This window comes from Kogia breviceps, chromosome 3 (assembly GCF_026419965.1).
Source record: "Kogia breviceps isolate mKogBre1 chromosome 3, mKogBre1 haplotype 1, whole genome shotgun sequence".
Lineage (NCBI taxonomy): Eukaryota > Metazoa > Chordata > Mammalia > Artiodactyla > Physeteridae > Kogia > Kogia breviceps.
Window position 1 is genome coordinate 136,129,269 of NC_081312.1, and position 21,117 is coordinate 136,150,385.

At 40.5% G+C, this 21,117-nt stretch overlaps 1 protein-coding gene across 5 annotated transcripts in view; it reads left to right on the top strand.

The window, feature by feature from the left end:
* INTS14 (integrator complex subunit 14) overlaps positions 1 to 21,117 on the top strand; it is a 42,055-nt gene that overhangs the window by 10,534 nt on the left and 10,404 nt on the right. For 3 of the 5 annotated variants that reach the window (XR_010839782.1, XM_059057754.2, XM_067029642.1), the window contains exons 4-10: positions 658 to 813; positions 2,025 to 2,143; positions 2,584 to 2,726; positions 6,704 to 6,796; positions 8,534 to 8,678; positions 10,011 to 10,144; positions 18,540 to 18,658. Coding sequence is in view for 3 of the 5 variants with exons in the window: in XM_059057754.2 (XP_058913737.1) it covers positions 658 to 813; positions 2,025 to 2,143; positions 2,584 to 2,726; positions 6,704 to 6,796; positions 8,534 to 8,678; positions 10,011 to 10,144; positions 18,540 to 18,658 (909 nt within the window). In the remaining 2 variants the exon portion in view is untranslated. The remainder of the gene's footprint in view (positions 1 to 657; positions 814 to 2,024; positions 2,144 to 2,583; positions 2,727 to 6,703; positions 6,797 to 8,533; positions 8,679 to 10,010; positions 10,145 to 18,539; positions 18,659 to 21,117) is intronic. The other 2 variants (XR_010839783.1, XM_067029643.1) reach the window with 1 other exon arrangement.

Consider the following 21,117-nt stretch of genomic DNA (forward strand, 5'->3'; position numbering starts at 1 on the left):
GGGATCTTAGTTCCCCAACCAGGGATTGAACCCATGTCCCCTGCACTAGAAGGCAGATTCTTTACCGCTAGACCACCAGGGAAGTACCCTTTATGCCATTTTTGACACCAGTGTCTTAGATGCCAACTCCTTCTCTAAGAGATAGGATTCTAGTTTTAATACAATTAAGTAAGAATTGGTTATGAACGGTTTTGTCTTTTTTTTAAGTGTTCATAGGTAGGTGCTTTTTTAAAAAGGTTTAATAAGATAAAATACAGTAAAATGCATAGATCTTAAGTATACAGTTTACTGAGTTTTCACAAATGTATATACCTATGTAACCACTCCTCCAGTTAAGATATAGAACATTTCCATTACTACAGAGTTTTCTCATGCCCCTTTCTACTCACCCCACAACCCCTATTTGATTTATCTTAGTTTTGTTTTACGTGGTCTGAACTTAATATATATGTGTAGAATCGTATCAATACAATGTGTCTGTCATCTTTCACTTGACAAATGTTGTTGAGATTTATTCACATCTTTGTTTGTATTCCTGCAAAGGTACATTTTTCAGTGTAAATGCAATTAGGGAGAAATGAAAACATTGCCAAATGAGACTTCATTAAATAAATATGTTATTTCATGTACAAAACTTCTCTCACTTTTTGTGAACAGGTTGTTCTGGTGACAGATGGCTGTCTTGGCATTGGTAGAGGGTCACTGCGGCACTCCCTAGCTACTCACAGCCAACGCAGTGAGAGCAACAGGTTCCCACTACCTTTTCCTTTCCCATCTAAGTTATACATCATGTGCATGGCAAATCTGGAGGAGGTAATGCTTTTTACGAAGTTCTTTTTAGTTTGATTAGATACATTTTAGGATTCAGAAATGGAATATATTTTTTAGTATATTCCATTAATATTATATTACATATACAGGCATGTCTCGGAGATATTGCAGGTTCCATTCCAGACCACCACAATAAAGCGGGGATCACAATAAAGCAAGTTGCATTAATTTCTTTTTTTCACAGCGCATATAGAAGTTTTGTTTGTACTATACTGTTGTCTATTAAGAGTGCAATAGCATTGTCTAAATAAAAACAATGTACATACCTTATTTTTAAAATATTTTATTGCCAAAGAGTGCTAACCATCATCTGAGCCTTCAAAAAGTTGTAATCTTTTTGCTGTTGGAGGGTTTGAAATATTGCAAGAATTACCAAAATGTGACACAGAGACAAAGTGAAGAAATCCTGTGGAAAATTTGTGCCAGTCAAATTGCTCAACACAGGTTTGCCACAGACCTTTAATTTGTTTTTTTAAAAAAGGCATTATCTGCGAAACTCAATAAATGAGGCATGCCTATACTATAACATTGAACTCCATTGTTTCAACTGAGACTAATTACTGATTATATTTGAAAAGACTCTATGTCTCAAATGCTCTCTGAAAGCAGAGTGTTGCCACATCTCAGGAAACATAGCTGGAGTTATTATCCGTCCTACTTCCCACAAAGATTCTTAAGATTCTACAGAGTCAGAATGTTCTTTTTGGGGTTAGATGTTTCCCTCGCTTAGGAATTCTTATGTCCATCACATCAGAAATGTTGACAGAAGTATGCTTTGATGTTTTGTTGTTGTTAAGTAACGTTACTCTGATGTATGTTTTATTAAACTCTTACCTCCTGGTTTTCCCATTTATTTTGGAAAGTTATTTAACTTTTCTTCACCTCAGTTTTTCTATCTTTAAAATGTAAATAATAATGGTTCTTACCAAAAGATGTTAGAAACACTTGGAAGGGAAGGTGCTATGTGAATACCAACTGTGGTCACCTCTGAATCTTTGCATAACTACTTGGAATGAAATGAAATGGTATAATTTTATATAACATTCCTCTTTGGTAACCTTGAGTCAAAATTGTTAGTTATTTTCCTTCTCACATTATTAACAAAAAATCATCTTCGTTTTGTGACCTTAGTGTACTAATAACAATCTGGCATTTTATGCCACTTTAAAAGAGTCATCTGTTTTGCTTTGTAGCTTCAGAGCACTGATTCCTTGGATTGCCTTGAACGTCTTATAGATTTAAACAATGGTGAAGGGCAAATTTTTACTATTGATGGCCCCCTGTGCTTGAAAAATGTACAGTCTATGTTTGGGTGAGTATATACTTTGAGGTTTTTGCCTTCTTACAATCCAGCATTATAATTTGATGTCAGACAATAATATCTGTTTTACTGTTTCTAATTGTGTCAGTTCATTTTCCCCAAGTTGCACACTTTTCAGATAAAATGATTGGTAGTAGTGATTTTTAAGTGTTGACTCCCTTTTAACTTAAGAATGACTAAATCTATAATGTCTGTAGGTATTGACTTCCTTACAATGACAGCAATTTCGAAGATTAACTTGCTTTTGGGCTTTTCAGAATTGAAATTTCCTCACCAAAAATATCAGATTTTGTTCTAGTTCACAAATGGTCAGGTCATAGCTTTGGAATCAACTTGAAGGGAAAACAAACTTGACATCTTAAAAAGATTACTTGAAAAAAATTTTACATATCATATTACTCTTTCTGTAACAAATAATCATCATATTCTAGAAAACTGATAGATCTGGCATATACACCTTTCCATGCTGTTCTCAAGTGTGGCCACCTCACCGCTGATGTGCAAGTCTTCCCCAGGCCAGAACCTTTTGTTGTAGATGAGGAAATCGATCCTATCCCTAAAGTCATTAACACAGGTAACTTTTTTTATACTTCCTTGTTAGTTCTTCTGTTATCCCTACTTTCTTCTAACTTCTGACTTTTACTCTCCTCTCTCCAGGAGGGTTGAAAAGAAATGTCAGTATACTTTGGATGGGAGGATGCATTGCCTAAGGGGTGGCAGATAAGTGGTCTTCCATGGTGAGGTCATGAGTTAATCCCTAATCCTAGATGATTATAACCACAAATTACTAGAGTTGGAAACCAGGGCCAGATTCACTAGCATTGAAATCCTTGAGGTAGTTCTTTTTTTTTTTCTTTTTTTTTTATTGATGGTACACGGGCCTCTCACTGCTGCAGCCTCTCCCGTTGCGGAGCACAGACTCCGGATGTACAGGCTCAGCGGCCACGGCCTGCGGGCCCAGCCTCTCCTCGGCATGTGGTGGGACCCTTCCGGACCGGGGCACGAACCCATGTCCCCTGCATCGGCAGGTGGACTCCAAACCACTGTGCCACCAGGGAAGCCCCCTTGAGGTAGTTCTTAATAGAGATAGTAAGACTGATTAGCATCGTTATTAAGGTCATATATGAAGAGCTAGCTTTTAGACTTGGCTGTGTGACTCTTCCTCTATGACCCTGGACAAGTCACTTCCTCTAGTGCTTATTGGCTAGGTGAGTGGAATCTCTAGGAGAAATGATGGTCTCTCAGGTCTCGGCTCTGATATACTGTACCCCTCTGATCCTGCAGTTTGTATTATGACTAAAAGAAAGCAATGTGTTATGGCTTCTACCATGTTGCCAGTGCTATGCTTAGGTTAAATTGGCAACGCCAAGAATCAAAAGTAACAGGGGTAGTAGAGAAGAGAGTTGTCTTATATTGGCAGGTGGACTCCTTGAGTGGTGGGTATATGTTGAACCGTCACTGTTTGAGTCACCATTGCACACCCTCAGTGCCTGGCTTAGTGCCTGATGCTTAGTAGATGTTCACTAGGTAATTATTCAATCAACAAATGATTAAGATTGGACTTCCCTGGTGGTTAAAAATCCGCCTGCCAGTGCAGGGGACATGGGTTCGAGCGCTGCTCTGGGAAGATCCCACATGCTGCGGGGCAACCAAGCCCATGCTCAACAACTACTGAGCCTGCGCTCTGGAGCCCGTGAGCCACAACTACTGAACCCATGTGCCACAACTACTGAAGCCCGCGCGCCTAGAGCCCATGCTCCACAACAAGAGAAGCCACCACGGTGAGAAGCCTGCGCACCGCAACAGAGAGCAGCCCCCTCTCACCGTGACTAGAGAAAGCCCGCGCGCAGCAGCGAAGACCCAACGCAGCCAAAAATAAATAAATAAATAAATAATAAAAGATATAATGAAAATTTTTTAAAATGATTAAAATTAAGTACAGCTGGAAATTCATTTCATTCTTGGGTGTGTAGATTTTAAGGAGTTTTCGAGTGAAAGGCTGTGCACAGGCTTTTTTGGTTTCTGTGCCTTTATTTTCTGCTCCTGCTGGAAGCAGGTCATCCATCTCTTTCACTGTGACTAGACAGCAGTGTGCCAAATGTTTTGTTGCCTTCAAACCAGTTAGATTCCACTTCCCTCCCACCCTTTTTGGATGACTAACTTCGAATAGATCTTTTCTTTCCAGAAGTACATTACTTTCTATGTACTAGATTTCACAAATGCAGTGTTTAGGTGGGGAATTCAAATATGATAACTAGGAAGGTTATTGGAAGGTCTCTGAATGACTCTAATACTTTGCATTTTAAGTAACTAAGAAAATAAGGATAATAGTCTTTTATTTAATGAACTAACTTATAAAAACTTGAGTCTAAGATTTTTGTTACAGCTTATATTTAAACCACTAAAATGTAGGCCTTTTTCTACTCAGATGAAAAATATATTAACTGCTTATGCTGATTCATTCATTACTCAGCTAAAGAAGGTAATGATAGCAAAACTCCAGAGAAGCAGATTTCCTGATGTATAAGAAGTATGGTGATACTCACCATGATCCTGATTTTTTAAAACATTGTTTTGAGAATATGAATGTGTATATGCCTAGAAGAAAGCAATTCAGTAAAATATTAATAGAGGTTTCCTTTGATGAGGAATGATGAGTGACTTTATTTTTCTTCTTTACAGTTTTTAGTGTTTTCTACATTTTTATACTACTTATATAATCAGAAAAAACTTCCAGAAAGTACTTTGGGTTACAACTTTTTTTTTTAACTTATTTTAGATTTTCAACAAATACTTTTGGTCTTTAATACAGCGTCTATAAAGCAAAGAAACCATTGTTATATGTAGACTGCTACCTTGGTTTTGTGGAGAATGTATTTCTTTCTCAGGGAAACAGTTTTAATGCAAAAGCCTTACCCTCCAAGCATAGCTGCTTGCAGTTGTTGTGGAAGTATTTGACTACGACGCCCCCTGGTGACCTGAATGTCCTGACTATTCAGAGAGATTTAACCATTAAGCTTTTGCCTTGGCTGGGGACCTAGCCTCATAAAAATAGTCTAGCTGATTTGTCGTATAACTTAGGTCCCCTAAATAAAAGACAGTTGTCCTTATTTTCTTAGTTACTTAAAATGCAAAGTATCAGAGTCATTCAGAGAAACTTCTAATAACCTTCCTAGTCAACATATTTGAATTCCCGATCTAAACCTTGTGTTTATGAAATCTAGTACATAGAAAATAATGTACTTTCCCGTAACACGAATTAATTCTTTGTTTTTAATTAATTTTTATTGGCGTATAGTTTACAGTGTTGTGTTAGTTTCTGCTGTACAGCAAAGTGAATCAGTTATACATATACATATATCCACTGTTTTTTAGATTTCCTTCCCATTTAGGTCACCACAGGGCATTGTGTAGAGTTCCCTGTGCTATACAGTATCATTAGTTATCTATTTTATATACAGTAGTGTATGTATGTGAATCCCAATCTCCCAATTCATACCATTCCCCCTTCCCCCCTTGATAACCATAGTTTGTTTTCTACATCTGTGTCTCTGTTTCTGCTTTGCAAGTAAGTCCATCTGTACCATTTTTCTTTTCTTTTTCTTTTCTTTTTTTGGCTGCATTGGGTCTTCGTTGCTAGACGTGTGCTTTCTCTACTTGCAGCGAACGAGGGCTAGTCTTCATTGCGGTGCGTGGCCTTCTCATTGCAGTGGCTTCTCTTATTTCAGAGCACAGGCTCTAGGCACGCAGGCTTCAGTAGTTGTGGAGTGTGGGCTTAGTTGCCCCGGGGCGTGTGGGATCTTCCCAGACTGGATTCTTTTTTTTTTTTGCCTTACGCAGGCCTCTCACTGCTGTGGCCTCTCCCGTTGCGGAGCACAGGCTCCGGACGCGCAGACTCAGTGGCCATGGCTCACGGGCCTAGCCGCTCCGCGGCATATGGGATCTTACCGGACTGGGGCACAAACCTTTGTCCCCTGCATCGACAGGCGGATTCTCAACCACTATGCCACCAGGGAAGCCCGGCAGGTGGATTCTTAACCCCTATACCACCAGGGAAGTCCTGTACCATTTTTCTAGATTCCACATATGAGCGATATTTTACGATATTTGTCTTTCTGACTTACTTTACTCTGCATGACAATCTCTAGGTCCATCCATGTCACTGCAAATGGCATTATTTTGTTCCTTTTATGGCTGAGTAATATTCCATTGTATATATGTGCCACATCTTTATCCATTCCTCTGTCGATGGAAATTTAGGTAGCTTCCATGTCCTGGCTATTGTAAATAGTGCTGCAATGAACATCGGGGTACATGCATCCTTGTGAATTACAGGTTTCTCCGGATATATGCCCAGGAGTGGGATTGCTGGGTCACATGGTAGCTCAGTTTTTAGTTTTTTAAGGAACCTCCATACTGTTCTCTATAGCGGCTGTACCAGTTTATTGATACATTCCCACCAACAGTATAGGACAGTTCCCTTTTCTCCACACCATCTCCAGCATTTATTGTTTGTTATGAGTTAATTCTATGTTGATTCCTTCTTTTCAGATTTGGAAATAGTGGGATTTATTGATATAGCTGATATTTCAAGTCCCCCAGTTCTGTCCAGACATCTGGTCCTACCTATAGCACTTAACAAAGGTGAGTTCTCTTCCTATTCCAGTGATACATATGAAGTATCTTATTATCTAAATTTATTCTTAAATGTTAGATAGTAGAATAGCCCATTTTGCAGAATTTGGGTGAAAGGAGTAGTTATTGGATTGGGTTTTTAAAAAATAATGTGTTGCCTGATATATTAAAAAACTAATCCTGCTGCTTTATAACTATGGAAAGCATTTTGACACATATTTATTGTATGCTGCTTCATTAATTTACAGTGGAAATCCTCTTTAGAGATGACAATGCTTAGTCCCTCATCCTGGGCTCTGCCTTTCCCTGTGGGAGCATGCTGGGGAAACCAAAGTAGTTCTCAGAAGGTTGCCTGATAAATGTGGAATACAGCTTTATAAGGGGAGAAACCACACCTCTTCTCTACTGGTGCCTAGCACATAGTAGATACTCAGTAAATACTGTTGAATGAGTGAATGAATCCAGGTCCTTGTGAGGCCTCATTACTGCAGAATGTATTTCTCCAGCAACTATAAAGTCATATCTCCTACATTCAGCATCTCTCTGGAGAATGTTAGTCTCTAGCACTTGAAACTTCTCTTTTCTCTGTTTTAGGTTGACCGTCTCCTTTGTATTCAACAGCTTTCTCCAAGAAGTGTATACAATCAGGTTTCCGCTCACTGAGTTATGACCACTTTCCATTTACTCATGGTTATCTCAGTTGGAGTGTTAGGTATTCCATAACCCTCCATCACATATTCATAGACAGAATCTTTGATATGTTCTCACAGATGGCTGATTATGATCCTTTTGTTTATACTTTACCTTACTGTTATTATTATTGATATTGATAACTAACAACTGAGTTTACCTTATTCCTAAGGTCCTGGGAATTCTGCGTGCCCATATAAATTGCCAAGAAACAAAGTGGGCAAAACGAAGAGTTTGTATAGGAAAACAGTGGAAAGAAAAGTATGGGAAGGCAAAATGGAGCCATGTTGTAAGGGCTGTTGAATGTCAAACTAAACCAGGAAGATCTTTCTATTGAATTAGAAAGTCTTTGAATCAGCTTGAGTACACAGATAGTTCCAGAAGGAAGTTAATTGGAGGAAGATTCATTCATTTGTCAGCAGAGTGTATGAGAGAACCTGGAGTTGGAGAAGCGAGTCAAGAAACTTATGGAGTAGTCACTGTTCTTTGGGGTATCCCATCCACGTGCTGCCTGAAGGCTGTCAGTTGAGAACACTCTTGACATCTCTGAATCTCTGTTTCTGTTTCGATGGTGCCTGAAACCCCCAGAGAACCTATAGCTTAGTAGCAGATTCACTGAAATATAATTCATATACCATACATTTCACCCATTTACAGTGTACAATTCAGTAGTTTTTAGTATATTTACAAAGTTATGCAACCATAGCCACAATTTTCGAATCAGAATTTTAGAATTTTCACTACCTCAAAAAGAAACCTTTTAGCTGTCAACCCATAACCTTCCATCTCTCTCAGCCTCAGGTAACTACTGACATCCTATCTGTATAGATTTGCCTATTCTGGATGTTTCATATAAATGGAATTCATATAACATGTGAAAACTGATTTTTATTTGGACATAGGAAAACCAGAATATGAGTTTTTCTTACTTGTTATAATATTCCTTTATAATTCTGTATACTTTCCTTCCAAGGCTAGAAACAGCCAAGAGTACAACTGGAGTTTGGGGTTTTTGTAGCTAATCTCAGTCTGACTGGGTTTCTCTTCTTTTCATAGAAGGTGATGAGGTGGGTACTGGTATAACTGATGACAACGAAGATGAAAATTCAGCCAATCAGATTGCAGGCAAAATACCCAACTTTTGTGTCCTGCTTCATGGCAGCCTAAAAGTGGAAGGAATGGTGGCGATAGTTCAATTAGGGTAAGAAACTTTTTTACCTTTGGTTGAGTGAAAGGGAGAATCAATTTACAGTGAAGTATTCCCCAGACTTTTCTGAAAGAAAGAATAGAAAGGATCTCGTCCCTTTTTGTCTCTCTCTGCCATATCCTTCCCACCTACTATCACCTTCTACACTACTCTTTAAAGCATCCCCTAGAATAAGTACAGAGTGAGCCTTTTAATTATATTGCATTTATATTATATCTTTTCTCAGTTTTCCTCTTTTCCATCCTACCTAGGAAACCTGGGGTCAGTTTAAGTAATGCTACTAACTTGTTATAGGATCTTATGCAGTATGCACAGACTCCTCAGCTATAAAATGAGGAGGTAAAACTAATTGAAAAAAGCTACTGATAACACTGAACATTTTACCATGTGCCAGGTACTTCTCTAGGTACTTTATATACCTCACTATACAGGAGGTATCAGTATTCTCCCCATTCCTTAGATGAGGAAACTGAGGCTTAGAGAGCAAGTCATGGTACTTACTCAAGGTCACACAGCTAGTAAATGAAAGAGCCAGGATCTTATCCATGTATTGTGACTCCATAGCTCATGCTCGTAACCACTCTGCTGTATTCCTTCCCTATGAGGAAAGCCCTTCTAGCTTTCACTTTTCTCTGTAGTCTCAAAATCTGCAAAACTCTCTGCTTCCCTTTCTATAATACCTGTTGTCAGAGAAGAAGAGGTCATCTTCTGGCCATCACCTGGGATTGACTGGTAGAGAAAATCAAGAGGTTAGGAATGCTCAGAGGAAGCATGGCTCCTTTTCTGCTTGAGTTAAAATTAGCTGATCCAGAAAGAAGAACGCAATTCTTATTAGGTATCAGTTTGCTGTATTTCTTGGTACTCAGGCTACTTGTACTGTCTCTGAGTAGGAAAATCACCTGAGGCCCTTTGAGAAGTGGGAGCAGAGCTGGGTGATGGCTTTGTGCCCTTTGTTTGAAGGGCTTCTCTCTGTGGTGCTGCTGTGAATGATGCCGAGGTGGCTGAAAAGACCTATAGGTCTCAGCCCTTACTCATCACCACCCCTGCAGCTACTTGCTGCCCTTGTGATTTTTTTTTTCTCTTTTAAGACTGCTTTTGATTTCCATATCTACATAATTGAATAATAATACCTGTCTCCAAGGAATGGTAATATTAGGGGACATCAGTATGCATTTTTAGGTTTAGGATTTGACTTTACTAAAAGTAATGCACCTAATTTCAAAGCTGAAAACCATGTCTCTCAAGAGAAAAACACAGGCTAGAGTTATTTAACTTGACAGTCCAAGGCTTGATGTTCTTCTGATCTTCCATCTTCTCTCCATCTAGTCCTGAATGGCACGGAATGCTCTACTCCCAGGCTGACAGCAAGAAGAAATCAAACCTCATGATGTCTCTCTTTGAGCCTGGCCCAGAACCTCTCCCATGGCTAGGGAAAATGGCACAGTTGGGTCCTATTTCAGGTATAACCCAGATTAGATTTTATTTATCCTGACTTTGTTTTCTTTCTGCTGTTCGGAATGGCTCTGTCTGTGCAGTCAGAGAGCTGCGTGATTTCCCTTATGAGTGCCCTGTGGTTTCTGATGCTGGATATGTACATGGAGAACCCCAAGAGAGTTTGATGTTTGCACTTTTAACTTTACAGCTCAGGGGAAACAAACATTTAGGTTGCTTCAAGTAAAAATAAATGCTCTAAATGCTTGGAGTGAAAAGCTATTCTCCAGAAACTTTTTTTTCTTTAGTGTACTATTTTCAACCCAGGTACCCGTAGTCATTCTTGGATAATTTAATCCCATCCTTTCTTGAAACTGTTTTCCCTTAGTTTTCCTAAAATTGCATTCACCTAGTACTTATCTTTTTCCTTGGCAACTTTTCTTTCTTGTCATCTTGTCTTTTCTTCCTCTTGCCTCATGATTCCCAAGGTGTTCTTTGCCTTCTTCTTTTGGGTTATTATTCTCTCTTGGTTATTTCATCAGCTGTTACAGCTTCAGAGTCCCAAAAATCTCTAACTCTGGTGCTGCTTGATCTCTCCCTGAAACTTGCTTATTACATTTCCAGTTCCCCCTTGGACCTCTCCACCTGAATATTCTGTCACAATTCTAAGCTCAGCATGTTTATTGCAGAAACTATTGTCTCTCCCCACTTCCCCCATGAACTGTTTGTTTCTTCTTCTGATTTTCCTACTCCCTCTGATCGAGGCCTTGTACTCCTAGGTACTCAGGCTCCAGCTGTAGTGTCACCCTTGACTTATTTGGGCCCATTTCAATTTTAGGAACATCTACCATGCAACCTATTCTGTGCCAGATGTGGGGGCTGAAAGAGTTAGCAGGAAAATCTAGCAGAGAGTGGAGTAATAAACATGAGCTGGCACAAGATCAAAATTGACCTGAAGGTGGGGATGGTCAGCTCTGCCTAGAGGACTCAGGAAAATCTGCACAGAGAAGAGACACCCTAGCTGAGTTTTGAAGAAAAAGAGGAATTTGCTGAGCTAGTGAAGGCAGAAAGGGCATCCTGCCCAAATGGAGCACAAAGTGTGAGGGAGGGGTGGGAAGGCCAGATGGTAGGTTAGAGGTTGGCAGTGGTACAGCAGGGCAGGCCTCATCTGAAATGTGAAGAGCTGAGACTTTATTCTGCAGATGCTGGGAAGCCACTGAAGGGAGTAATATGATCAGATCCTTCTGGCTGTAATGAGAACAGTGGAGATACCAGTTAGATGACTTTGTATTCTAGGTACTGGTACCCCCTGGAATTGTGCAGTATGGCTGAAATCCAAGTGAAAGATCATAAATTTTGCATTTAGAAAAAAGAACTCTGTGGAGTGTGGATTTGAAAAGGTAAGGGCATCTTGTAGTTAGAAGTCTACTGTGACAGTCCTGGAGTTGTGAAGATGATAGGCAGAACAGGGGCAGTGGCTGGGGATAGAGACGATGGGATCCATGCAAAAGGTATTTAGGAGGTAGAAACAACAGTATTTAGATATGAGAATAGAGGAAAGAGAAGAGTTGAGAATGATCCCAGGTTTCTGACCGGAGCTATAGGGTGAAAGGTGGTACTATTAATTGAAACAGAACAGAGGAGGAAGAGTAGATTTGAGAAGAACATCTTTTGTGCATGTTAAGTTTATGCATGTGAGATTTAGGTGGAGGTACCTATAAACAATTCCTGTGAGAATATGCAGTTCAGGAGAGAGGGCAGAGTTGAAAATACAATTTTTAGTTATAAGCATATTGCTGATAGTTAAAATGATGATAATGAGGGAAATTGCTTAGGGCAATAGTTCACAAATTTGAGTTTTGGTATACAAAAGTAAAACTGGAGAACTTGTTTAAAAATTCTGTTTCCTGGGACTTCCCTGGTGGTCCGGTGGTAAAGAATCTGCCTTACAATGCAGGGGACGTAGGTTTGATCCCTGGTCAGGGAACTAGGATCCCACATGCCATGGGGCACCTGGGCCTGTGCACCACAACTACTGAGCTCACGCACCTTAACTAGAGAGCTTGCGTGCCGCAAACTCCACAGCCCCCATGCCCTGGAGCCTGTGCGCCATAACTAAAGAGAAAACCCACACACCACAACTAGAGAGAAGCCTGCGCACCGCAACAAGGGAGCCTGCATGCCTCAATGAAGATCCCACATGCCACAACTAAGACCTGATGCAACCAAAAATAAATTAAAAATAAATATTTTAAAAAGAAATTCTGTTTCCTGGGCCCTACCTACAGAGATTCTGACTCATTTGGTCTGGATTCAAGCCAGGAACTTGCAGGGTTTTTTTTCTTTTTAAAATAAATTTATTTATTTATTTGTTTGTTTGTTTGTTTGTTTGTTTGTTTATGGCTGCGCTCGGTCTTCGTTGCTGCGCGCGGGCTTTCTCTAGTTGTGGCAAGCGGGGGCTACTCTTTGTTGCGGTGCGCAGGCTTCTCATTGCGGTGGCTTCTCTTGTTGCGGAGCATGGGCTCTAGGTACGCAGGCTTCAGTAGTTGTGGCATGCAAGCTCTAGAGCACAGGCTCAGTAGTTGTGGTGCATGGGCTTAGTTGCTCCGTGACATGTGGGATCTTCCCTGACCAGGGCTCAAACCCGTGTCCCCTTCATTGGAAGGCAGATTCTTAACCACTGCACCACCAGCGAAGTCCCTGCAGTTTTAATATTACCCAGTGATTACAATCCAGGTCAATAACCGCACTTTAAGAAGCCGTAGCCTCAGGAAAGTATATACATTAAGGAAAAAGGAGAGCCAAGGACCAGACTCCTAAAAAGGACCAACTACTAGTGGCAGTGGAATTGGCACCAGTAAAGGAAAATGAGAAGAGGCAGATGAAAGAGAAAAAGTAGAAGAAAGGGATGTCACAGATGCCAAGAGAATAAAGGGATTCAAGAAAGAAGTACAGTGTCTCATGAGCACATATGAGACACAGCCTACAATGTCGTATACACATGTGCATACATGTCAGTTAAGGTCTGAAGGACGTCTTTTGCCATTGAAGCCTAAAGAAGATTTTGATGGAATATAGGCCCTAGAAGCTAGGCCAAGGGTCAGCAAACTTTTTCAGTAAAGGGCCATATAATAAATATTTTAGATTTTACAGGCCATTATAGGTTTTGTCATAACCAATACACTGCCATTGTAGCACAATACATAGACCTTTTAAAAATATAAAAAAACATTCTTAATTCAAGAACAGGCAGCCAGCCATAGTTTGCCAACTCTTGAGCTAGGATCCAGGGGCTGGGCTTTTAAAGTTCACACAGGAACAGGAGACAAGACAAAGAGCTGAAATCTCTGAGTAAAGCTGGGAGTATGGAAGGTCTACCCTCTCAGTGAGAGGATGATAAGAAAAATTCTACCCATTGTTTCTACCTACTTTTCTACATATAAAGAAACATAAAAGTCTCCTATGAGAAGTTGAAGCCCAAGTCCTGCACCATGTGGATCGACATGACCTATTCCCAAACCAAACAGTGCAAAAACTGGTCCTGAAGCAATGAAATCCATGGTGCATCCTCCAGAAGCTATATAAATGGCTGTGTAGGAATTCCTCTGCAACCCAGGGCAAAAAGAGTGCTGCAGAAAAAACAATCCCCACTGGAAATGAGTTCATGATTTGAAAAAAGTTTTAAAATCATGTGAGGATTTTCTCTTCTTTTAAGAAAGACCAGTAGGAGGAATAGCACCTTGAGGATTTAATCTGAAAGAGACTGTAGAATGAGTGTTTTAAATGATTAAAGAGTTTTAGAAAGGAATAGAAACTAAGAGGAAAGAAGACACTATGAATCAAGAGTCATTTGATCTTGGGACTTCCCTGGTGGTGCAGTGGTTAAGAATCCGCCTGCCAATTCAGGGGACACGGGTTCTAGCCCTGGTCCGGGAAGATCCCACATGCTGCGGAGCAACTAAGCCCACACGCCTAGAGCCCCTGCTCTGCAACAGGAGAAGCCCACGCACCGCAATGAAGAGTAGCCCCCGCTCGCCACAACTAGAGAAAGCCTGCGCGCAGCAACAACAAAGACCCAACACAGCCAAAAATAAAATAATTTTTTTTAAAATCACATTAAAAAAAAAAGTCATTTGATCTTAACAGATAGGAGATTCTTGGTGACTTTGTAGGGGTTTCAGCAGATGATTAGACAGGAGACAGTTTGAGGAATAAATTAGAGATAAGGAAATGGAAATGCCAAGTTTGACCACAAGAGGACAGAATTAGGACAGTAATTGGAGGAGAACCTGGGTGTGTGTGTGTGTGTGTGTGTGTGTGTGTGTGTGTGTGTGTGTGTGTCTGTTGAAAGATTCTTCACCTCTTTTACCTGTTCTCTCTACAACATTCCTACATTCATTCTGCCTTTTCATTCTCATGGCTCTTGCCTTGTTCTGGCTTTCTTTACCTTTCACGTAGATCAGAGGTCAGCTAACTAGGGCCTGCAGGTCAAACTAGCCCACCGCTTGTTTTGTAAATATAATTTTATTGTGCAGTATTATTACACAGTCACACTCATGCATTTATATATGATCTATGGCTGCTTTCCTGCTTCAATGGCAGAATTGAGTAGTTACAGCAGAGACCGTGTAACCCACAAAGCCTAAAATATTGCTGTCTGATCCTTTGCAAAAATAGCTTGCTTACCCCTAACTGTTGTGAGAGTTTTCACCACAGCTGCCTATCCATAATCTAAGGTAGTAACATTCACATTCCTTTCTGATCTGGCTGCCAACCTAGCAATGCTTGGCTGGTTAACGCGTATTCTTTTTGTTTTTTTAATTTATTTATCTATTCATTTATTTTTGGCTGCGTTGGGTCTTTGTTGCTGCGCATGGGCTTTCTCTAGTTGTGGCGAGCAGGGGCTACTCTTCATTGCAGTGTGTGGGCTTCTCATTGTGGTGGCTTCTCTTGTTGCGGAGCACGGGCTCTAGGCACGGGGGCTTCAGTAGTTGTGGCATGCAGGCTCAGTAGTTGTGGCTCGTGGGCTCTAGAATGCAGGCTCAGTAGTTGTGGTGCACAGGCTTAGTTGGTCCACCACATATGGGATCTTCCCAGACCAGGGCTCCAAACCGTGTCCCCTGCATTGACAGGCGGACTCCCAACCACTGAGCTACCAGGGAAACCCTGCTGTTTTAATTATGTTTTTTAATCAAAGGAAAGCTTGCAAAATAGTACTGTTTATACTTATCCCTTCTAATTCTGTTCCTAGAGACAACCATTTTCAAATTTTAATTGTTTCTTTTGATGTTTACTTACATTTCTAAATAATATAAGTATACAGCTATTTCCTGACTTCTTTTTTCTTTTAAAGGTCATTTTTTGACTTTTTAAGGAAAACTAGTTAGCTCTGTTACGACTACCATCCCTCCCCACCCATCCACCCAAGAAGTACATTTTTCCCTTCTTCAATCCTTGCAGTGTGGTTATAGCGTTCTTTTTGGTTAAATCAGTATTCCGTCCTTGCTAAGTGAAGTCAGTAGTATTTCCTACTAAGCTGTGTGGTGTACCATATCACATTTCCTTTGTTTTGCAGCTCTTTGTGGCCTACTCCAGATATTACTTATTTTTTTAATTAGACATTTCTTTTTTCTAGCAGGTAAGATAAATGTATTCTAACTTCAATTAAAAGGAGAGCTCTCTTGGAAAGGCACTGATGTTCCCTCAGAGGATGCAGGAAAGAGCTGGGCAGCCTGGCTGTAGGGGAGCCAGCAGCACATGAGCGCAGCCCTCACTCTAGGCTCTCTTGCAGCCTTCCTCTACTTCTCTTTTCTTTTTTCTTGTTTTCCTTTGCTGTTTTCTGTGTATCTATCACTCATTCCTCCCTAAGTAAAATACATCCTTTACGTATTTTTTTGTCAGTTTCTTTTCTTTTTTTTTTTTTTTGCTTGGCATCATCTCCCTCCCTCTTGTGTCATGAATGGACTGGTGGTTCTCTAGGCTGGTTGCATAGTTGTCATTCCACGTCTTCCCTTCATAGCTCTTCCGTGGCTCTCCTGTTTCATGCATCCTCCTGGGAAAAGGGTACATGGGAAGTGAACATTTGAAATCTTGCATATGTGGAAATGTCTGTATTTCATCCCTTACACTTGATTGATAATGTGGTTGAATATTGAGTTCTAGGTTGGGAATCATTTTCCTTTAGAGTTTCAAAGCATCACTCTTGTTTCTTCTGGCTTCCAGTGTTGCTACTGAGAGTCTAGTGCCATGCTGACTGCCAGGGCTTTGACCCTGATCTCTGTTTCCTCTACACACCTTGAGGCTCTTTTAGTGTCCCTAGTGTTCTAGATTTTCAGAATCATGTACCTAGTTTTTGGTCTCTTTATTCATTTTGCTGGGGACTCAGTGGGCCCTTCCATCTGGGAATTCATGTTCTTCATTCCTGGGAACACGAATATGTCTTTGATTTCTCCCCTGTTTGTATTCTCTGTTCTCCTTCTCTAGAACATGTTTATGATTTGCGTGTGTGTGTGTGTGTGTGTGTGTGTGTGTGTAATTTTCTTATTTCCTACCCATTTTTTTCATTTTTTAAATTTTTTGTTCTACGTTCTGTAAAATATCTTCAACTTTATCTTGCAACTGATTTTTTAAAAATTTCTGCTATCATATTTATTATTTCTAAGATCTCTTGTTCTTTTTTCATAAATGTCTGCTAAGCCAGTTACCACATATAGGCTCCAAACAATTAGAGACAGTACAAGATAGGCTACAATTAGATGTTGAAATGTTTGGTACTGACACTGAGTGCTGTAGGATAAAAGGGACTAGAGAAATCACTGTCTACCAGAAAAATTTGGGACAACTCCATAGAGAAAGTAGGATAGGATCTGGACCTAGAATTTAAGTAACTTTGGAAAGGTGAGGAACAGCAGTGTTGAGTAGGTGAAGTGTTGTCTTCGAAACCAGGCCCAGCTGAGTCCCTCTGGGCTAATTCCAGTTTTCAACATGAACATTTGAGCAAGGGATTTAAGCTCCCCAGACTTGTTGGGAAAATGATTTCTGCTTTGTCTACCCCAAAAGATGATAATAAGGATAAAACGAGCCAGTAGATACAAGTATGCTTTGTAAGTTTGTGGCAGAGTTTCAGTGACTTAGGAAATAGGTAGAAAAACAAAAACCCTTGTTTATCCACATGACTATAAAACCAACATGCTTTAAATCCTTGGAAACAATAAACTAGTAAGCCATAAGATGATGTATGTTTCACCAAAAAGGTATTTCTTCCCTTGCTCTTTTTTTTTTTTTTTTTTTTTTTTGGCTGTGCAGGGTCTTCATTGCTGCGCACGGGCTTTCATTGCTGTGCAGGCCCCCAAGCAGAAGGGCAACTGAGTACCTCGGCCGCCCCAGCTCACACCTGCCCACAGACTCAGGGCGGCACCAGAGGCCAACCCTGGGCCTTAAGCCCATCTCTGTCCTGCTTGCTTTTTGTTAATGTTGTTGTTTTTTTTAAGTTGGTTTTCATTTTTCGTTTGTTTGGTCTTTTGTAAGAAACTATTTTATATATAGTAGCCCCTGCGCACGAGCAGGGGTCACTCTTCGTTGCATTGTGGGCTTCTCGTTGCCGTGGCTTCTCTTGTTGCGGAGCACAGGCTCTAGGTGCATGGGCTTCAGTAGTTGTGGCACTCAGGCTCAGTAGTTGTGGCTCGTGGGCTCTAAAGTTCAGGCTCAGTAGTTGTGGTGCACAGGCTTAGTTGCACAGTTGCCTGTGCATGTGGGATCTTCCCGGACCAGGGCTCGAACCCGTGTCCCCTGCATTGGCAGGCAGATTCTTAACCACTGCACCACCAGGGAAGTCCTTTCCCTTGCTCTTTTCCATAATTTGGCTCTACGTAATTTTACTTTTAAATTTTCTCAATGCCTACACCTATGCTGTCTGATCCAGTAGCCACTCACCACATGATGCTCTTTAAATTTAAATAAAATTCAGTTCCTCTGTTACACTAGCCGTGTGTCAAGGGTTCAGTGGTCACATGGGCTATGGCTACCATTCCTCATCACAGAAAGTTCTGTTGGAGAGTGCTGGGGTAGACTATATAGAATTGCAGTATGTATATATACATATATTATCATATATACTTTAGTATTGTTGTATGTACAACAATTTTATCCTCTCTGACCTTAATTTATAAAGCAGATAAGTGAAACTTGTTTCTTTAAAAACATTAAGCTGTTTTTTTACTTGTATGTGTCTCAGTTGATTGTTTAGTGTTGGACATCAGTATTGAGAACAGGTTCCACAACCTGAATGAAGTTAATGGATTTTCTTAATTAGGGAAGTAACAGGATATAGGAGATTGAATGATTCAAAGAGCTTCTAGCCTAATTGGAAATGTAATTGATTGTGTTTTGCCAGATGTCATTTCAAGAATGTCTTTTTCTTTTAAGATGCTAAAGAAAACCCTTACGGTGAGGATGATAATAAGAGCCCATTCCCCCTGCAGCCCAAAAACAAACGCAGTTATGCCCAGAATGTGACTGTGTGGATCAAACCGAGTGGCCTGCAGGTAGCATTACCATTCACGTTGCTCTCCACTGGGGACAGGAGGAGGGATTCTGGCGGGCAGGTGGACATTTGATTTGATTTTCTTTTCCTTCGATACTTAGTAATTCATTTACTTCTAATGTTTGTCATTATTTCCAAAAGGGATTTGAGGTGGCCTACAGTAAAACACGTATATAGCAGAATCATTTTTTACAAAATTTAGGGCAACATGAAACGTAGAGGAAGAGGAGAGACAATTGTTTCAGGAAGCCAAGGCAAAATGATAATTGTATTTGAGCAATTTGGCTCTGAGCTTCCTGCTACCAAGGTCAAAAAAAAACAAAACATGTTGTTTATATGGTTCTTCTTGTCTGATAAAAGGAAGCATTTCAGTTCTTCTAGAGAGACATATTTTTCTGGCATTAAATTTTAATGTAAAAGTTTTGACATGGTGAGTCATTGAATAACATTATGGGTGTTATCTTTAATAATAATTTCGAGAAAGATGTAAAAATCTTCATGTGGTTATTTCTTCCATCCCCATGGGGTATGCCAAAGCATTACCCTGTAATGCCACAGAAACACTTTCATGGGAGGCTAAGATTATCTTGTTATCAAGGTGTGCTGCTTTTAGTCAACATACTGAGTGACTTTCTCATCCCATTAGTCATTTATACCTATTTTTTTAACTCTATTTTATATTGGAGTATAGCTGATTAACAATGTTGTGCTAGTTTCAGGTGCACAGCAAAGGGACTCAGCCGTACATGTACATGTATCTGTTCTCCCCCAAACTCCCCTACCATCCAGGCTGCCACATAACATTGAGCAGAGTTCCCTGTGCTATACAGTAGGTCCTTGTTGGTTGGCCATTTTAAATATAGCAGTGTTATACCTTTAAAAAAATAAAAAATTATTATTTATTTATTTTGGCTACGTTGGGTCTTTTGTTTCTGCACATGGGCTTTCTCTAGTTGCCGTGAGCGGGGGCTACTCTTCGTTGCCAGTGCACGGGCTTCTCATTGTGATGGCTTCTCTTGTTGCGGAGCACGGGCTCTAGGCACACGGGCTCTAGAGAACAGGCTCACTAGTTGTGGCACATGGGCTTAGTTGCTCCGCAGCATGTGGGATCTTTCCGGACCAGGGCTCGAACCTATGTCCCCTGCATTGGCAGGCGGATTCTTAACCACTGCGCCACCAGGGAAGCCCTATACCTTTTTTTTTTTTTTTTGCAGTATGCGGGCCTCTCACTGTTGTGGCCTCTCCTGTTGCGGAGCACAGGCTCCGGACGCGCAGGCCTAGAGGCCATGGCTCACGGGCTTAGTTGCTCCACGGCATGTGGGATCTTCCCGGACCAGGGCACGAACCCGTGTCTCCTGCATCGGCAGGCGGATTCTCAACCACTGCGCCACCAGGGAAGCCCTATACCTATTTTTAAAAATCACTTTTTGAGCCTTTTTTATCATTTGAGTGCCTTTTTTTTTTTTTTCCTTTGTTCTTCCAACGAGTCCAGCCTAAGCCAAATGAGAAGAGGCAGTCAGGCCACCTGACCACAGAAGTAGCTTCTGTTGATGGCATAGTCTCTTCTAGCCCCCTTTTCAGGGAGACTGGACACATCCTGCCATGGCTAAGGGGCCTCTTCCCTTTGTTGGAAATTCAACTTCTCCCTCTTTCTTGCCGTCACCGACCCCAACACTTCCCTGTCAGAAAGAGAGCTGAATTTTTCTAAAATTATTTTTTTAATTTTGTTTTGATTTGGGTGTATTGTTTCATTATGGTGGGGTGTATTGTTTCATTATGGTGAGGTGCACATAACAAAATTTACCATGTCAAACATTTTAAAGTTACAATTCAGTGGCATTTAGTACAATCACAGTGTTACACAACCATCACCACTATCTAGTTCCAAAACATTTTCATCACCCCAAAAGGAAATCCTGTGCCCACTAAACAAGTCACTCTTCCCCCAGCTCTTGTCAGCCACTAATCTGCTTTCTGTCTATAAGGATTTGCCTGTTCTGGATATTTCATGTAAATTGCATCATATTATATGTGGCCTTTTGTGTTTGACTTCTTTCAGTTAGCATAATGTTTTCAACGTTCATGTTGTAGCATGTATCAATACTTCTTTCCTTTTGATGGCTGAGTAATAGTCCATTGTATAAATAAACCACATTTTGTTTATCCATTCATTCAGTTGGTGAACTTTTATTTCCACCTTTTGGCTGTTATGAATAATGCTGCTGTGAACATTTGCCAAATTTATTTTTTCTTTTGTTGCTCTGCTGTTGACATGAAAAGAGTTTTATAGTTTTAGCTCTTACATTTAGGCCTCTGATCCATTTTGAGTCCATTTTTTGTATATGGTATGAAGTAAGAGTCCAACTTCATATTTTTGTGAGTGGCTATCCAGTTATCCAAGCACCATTTGTTAAAGAGACTGTTCTTTCCCCCATTGGATGGTCTTGGTACCCTTGTCAA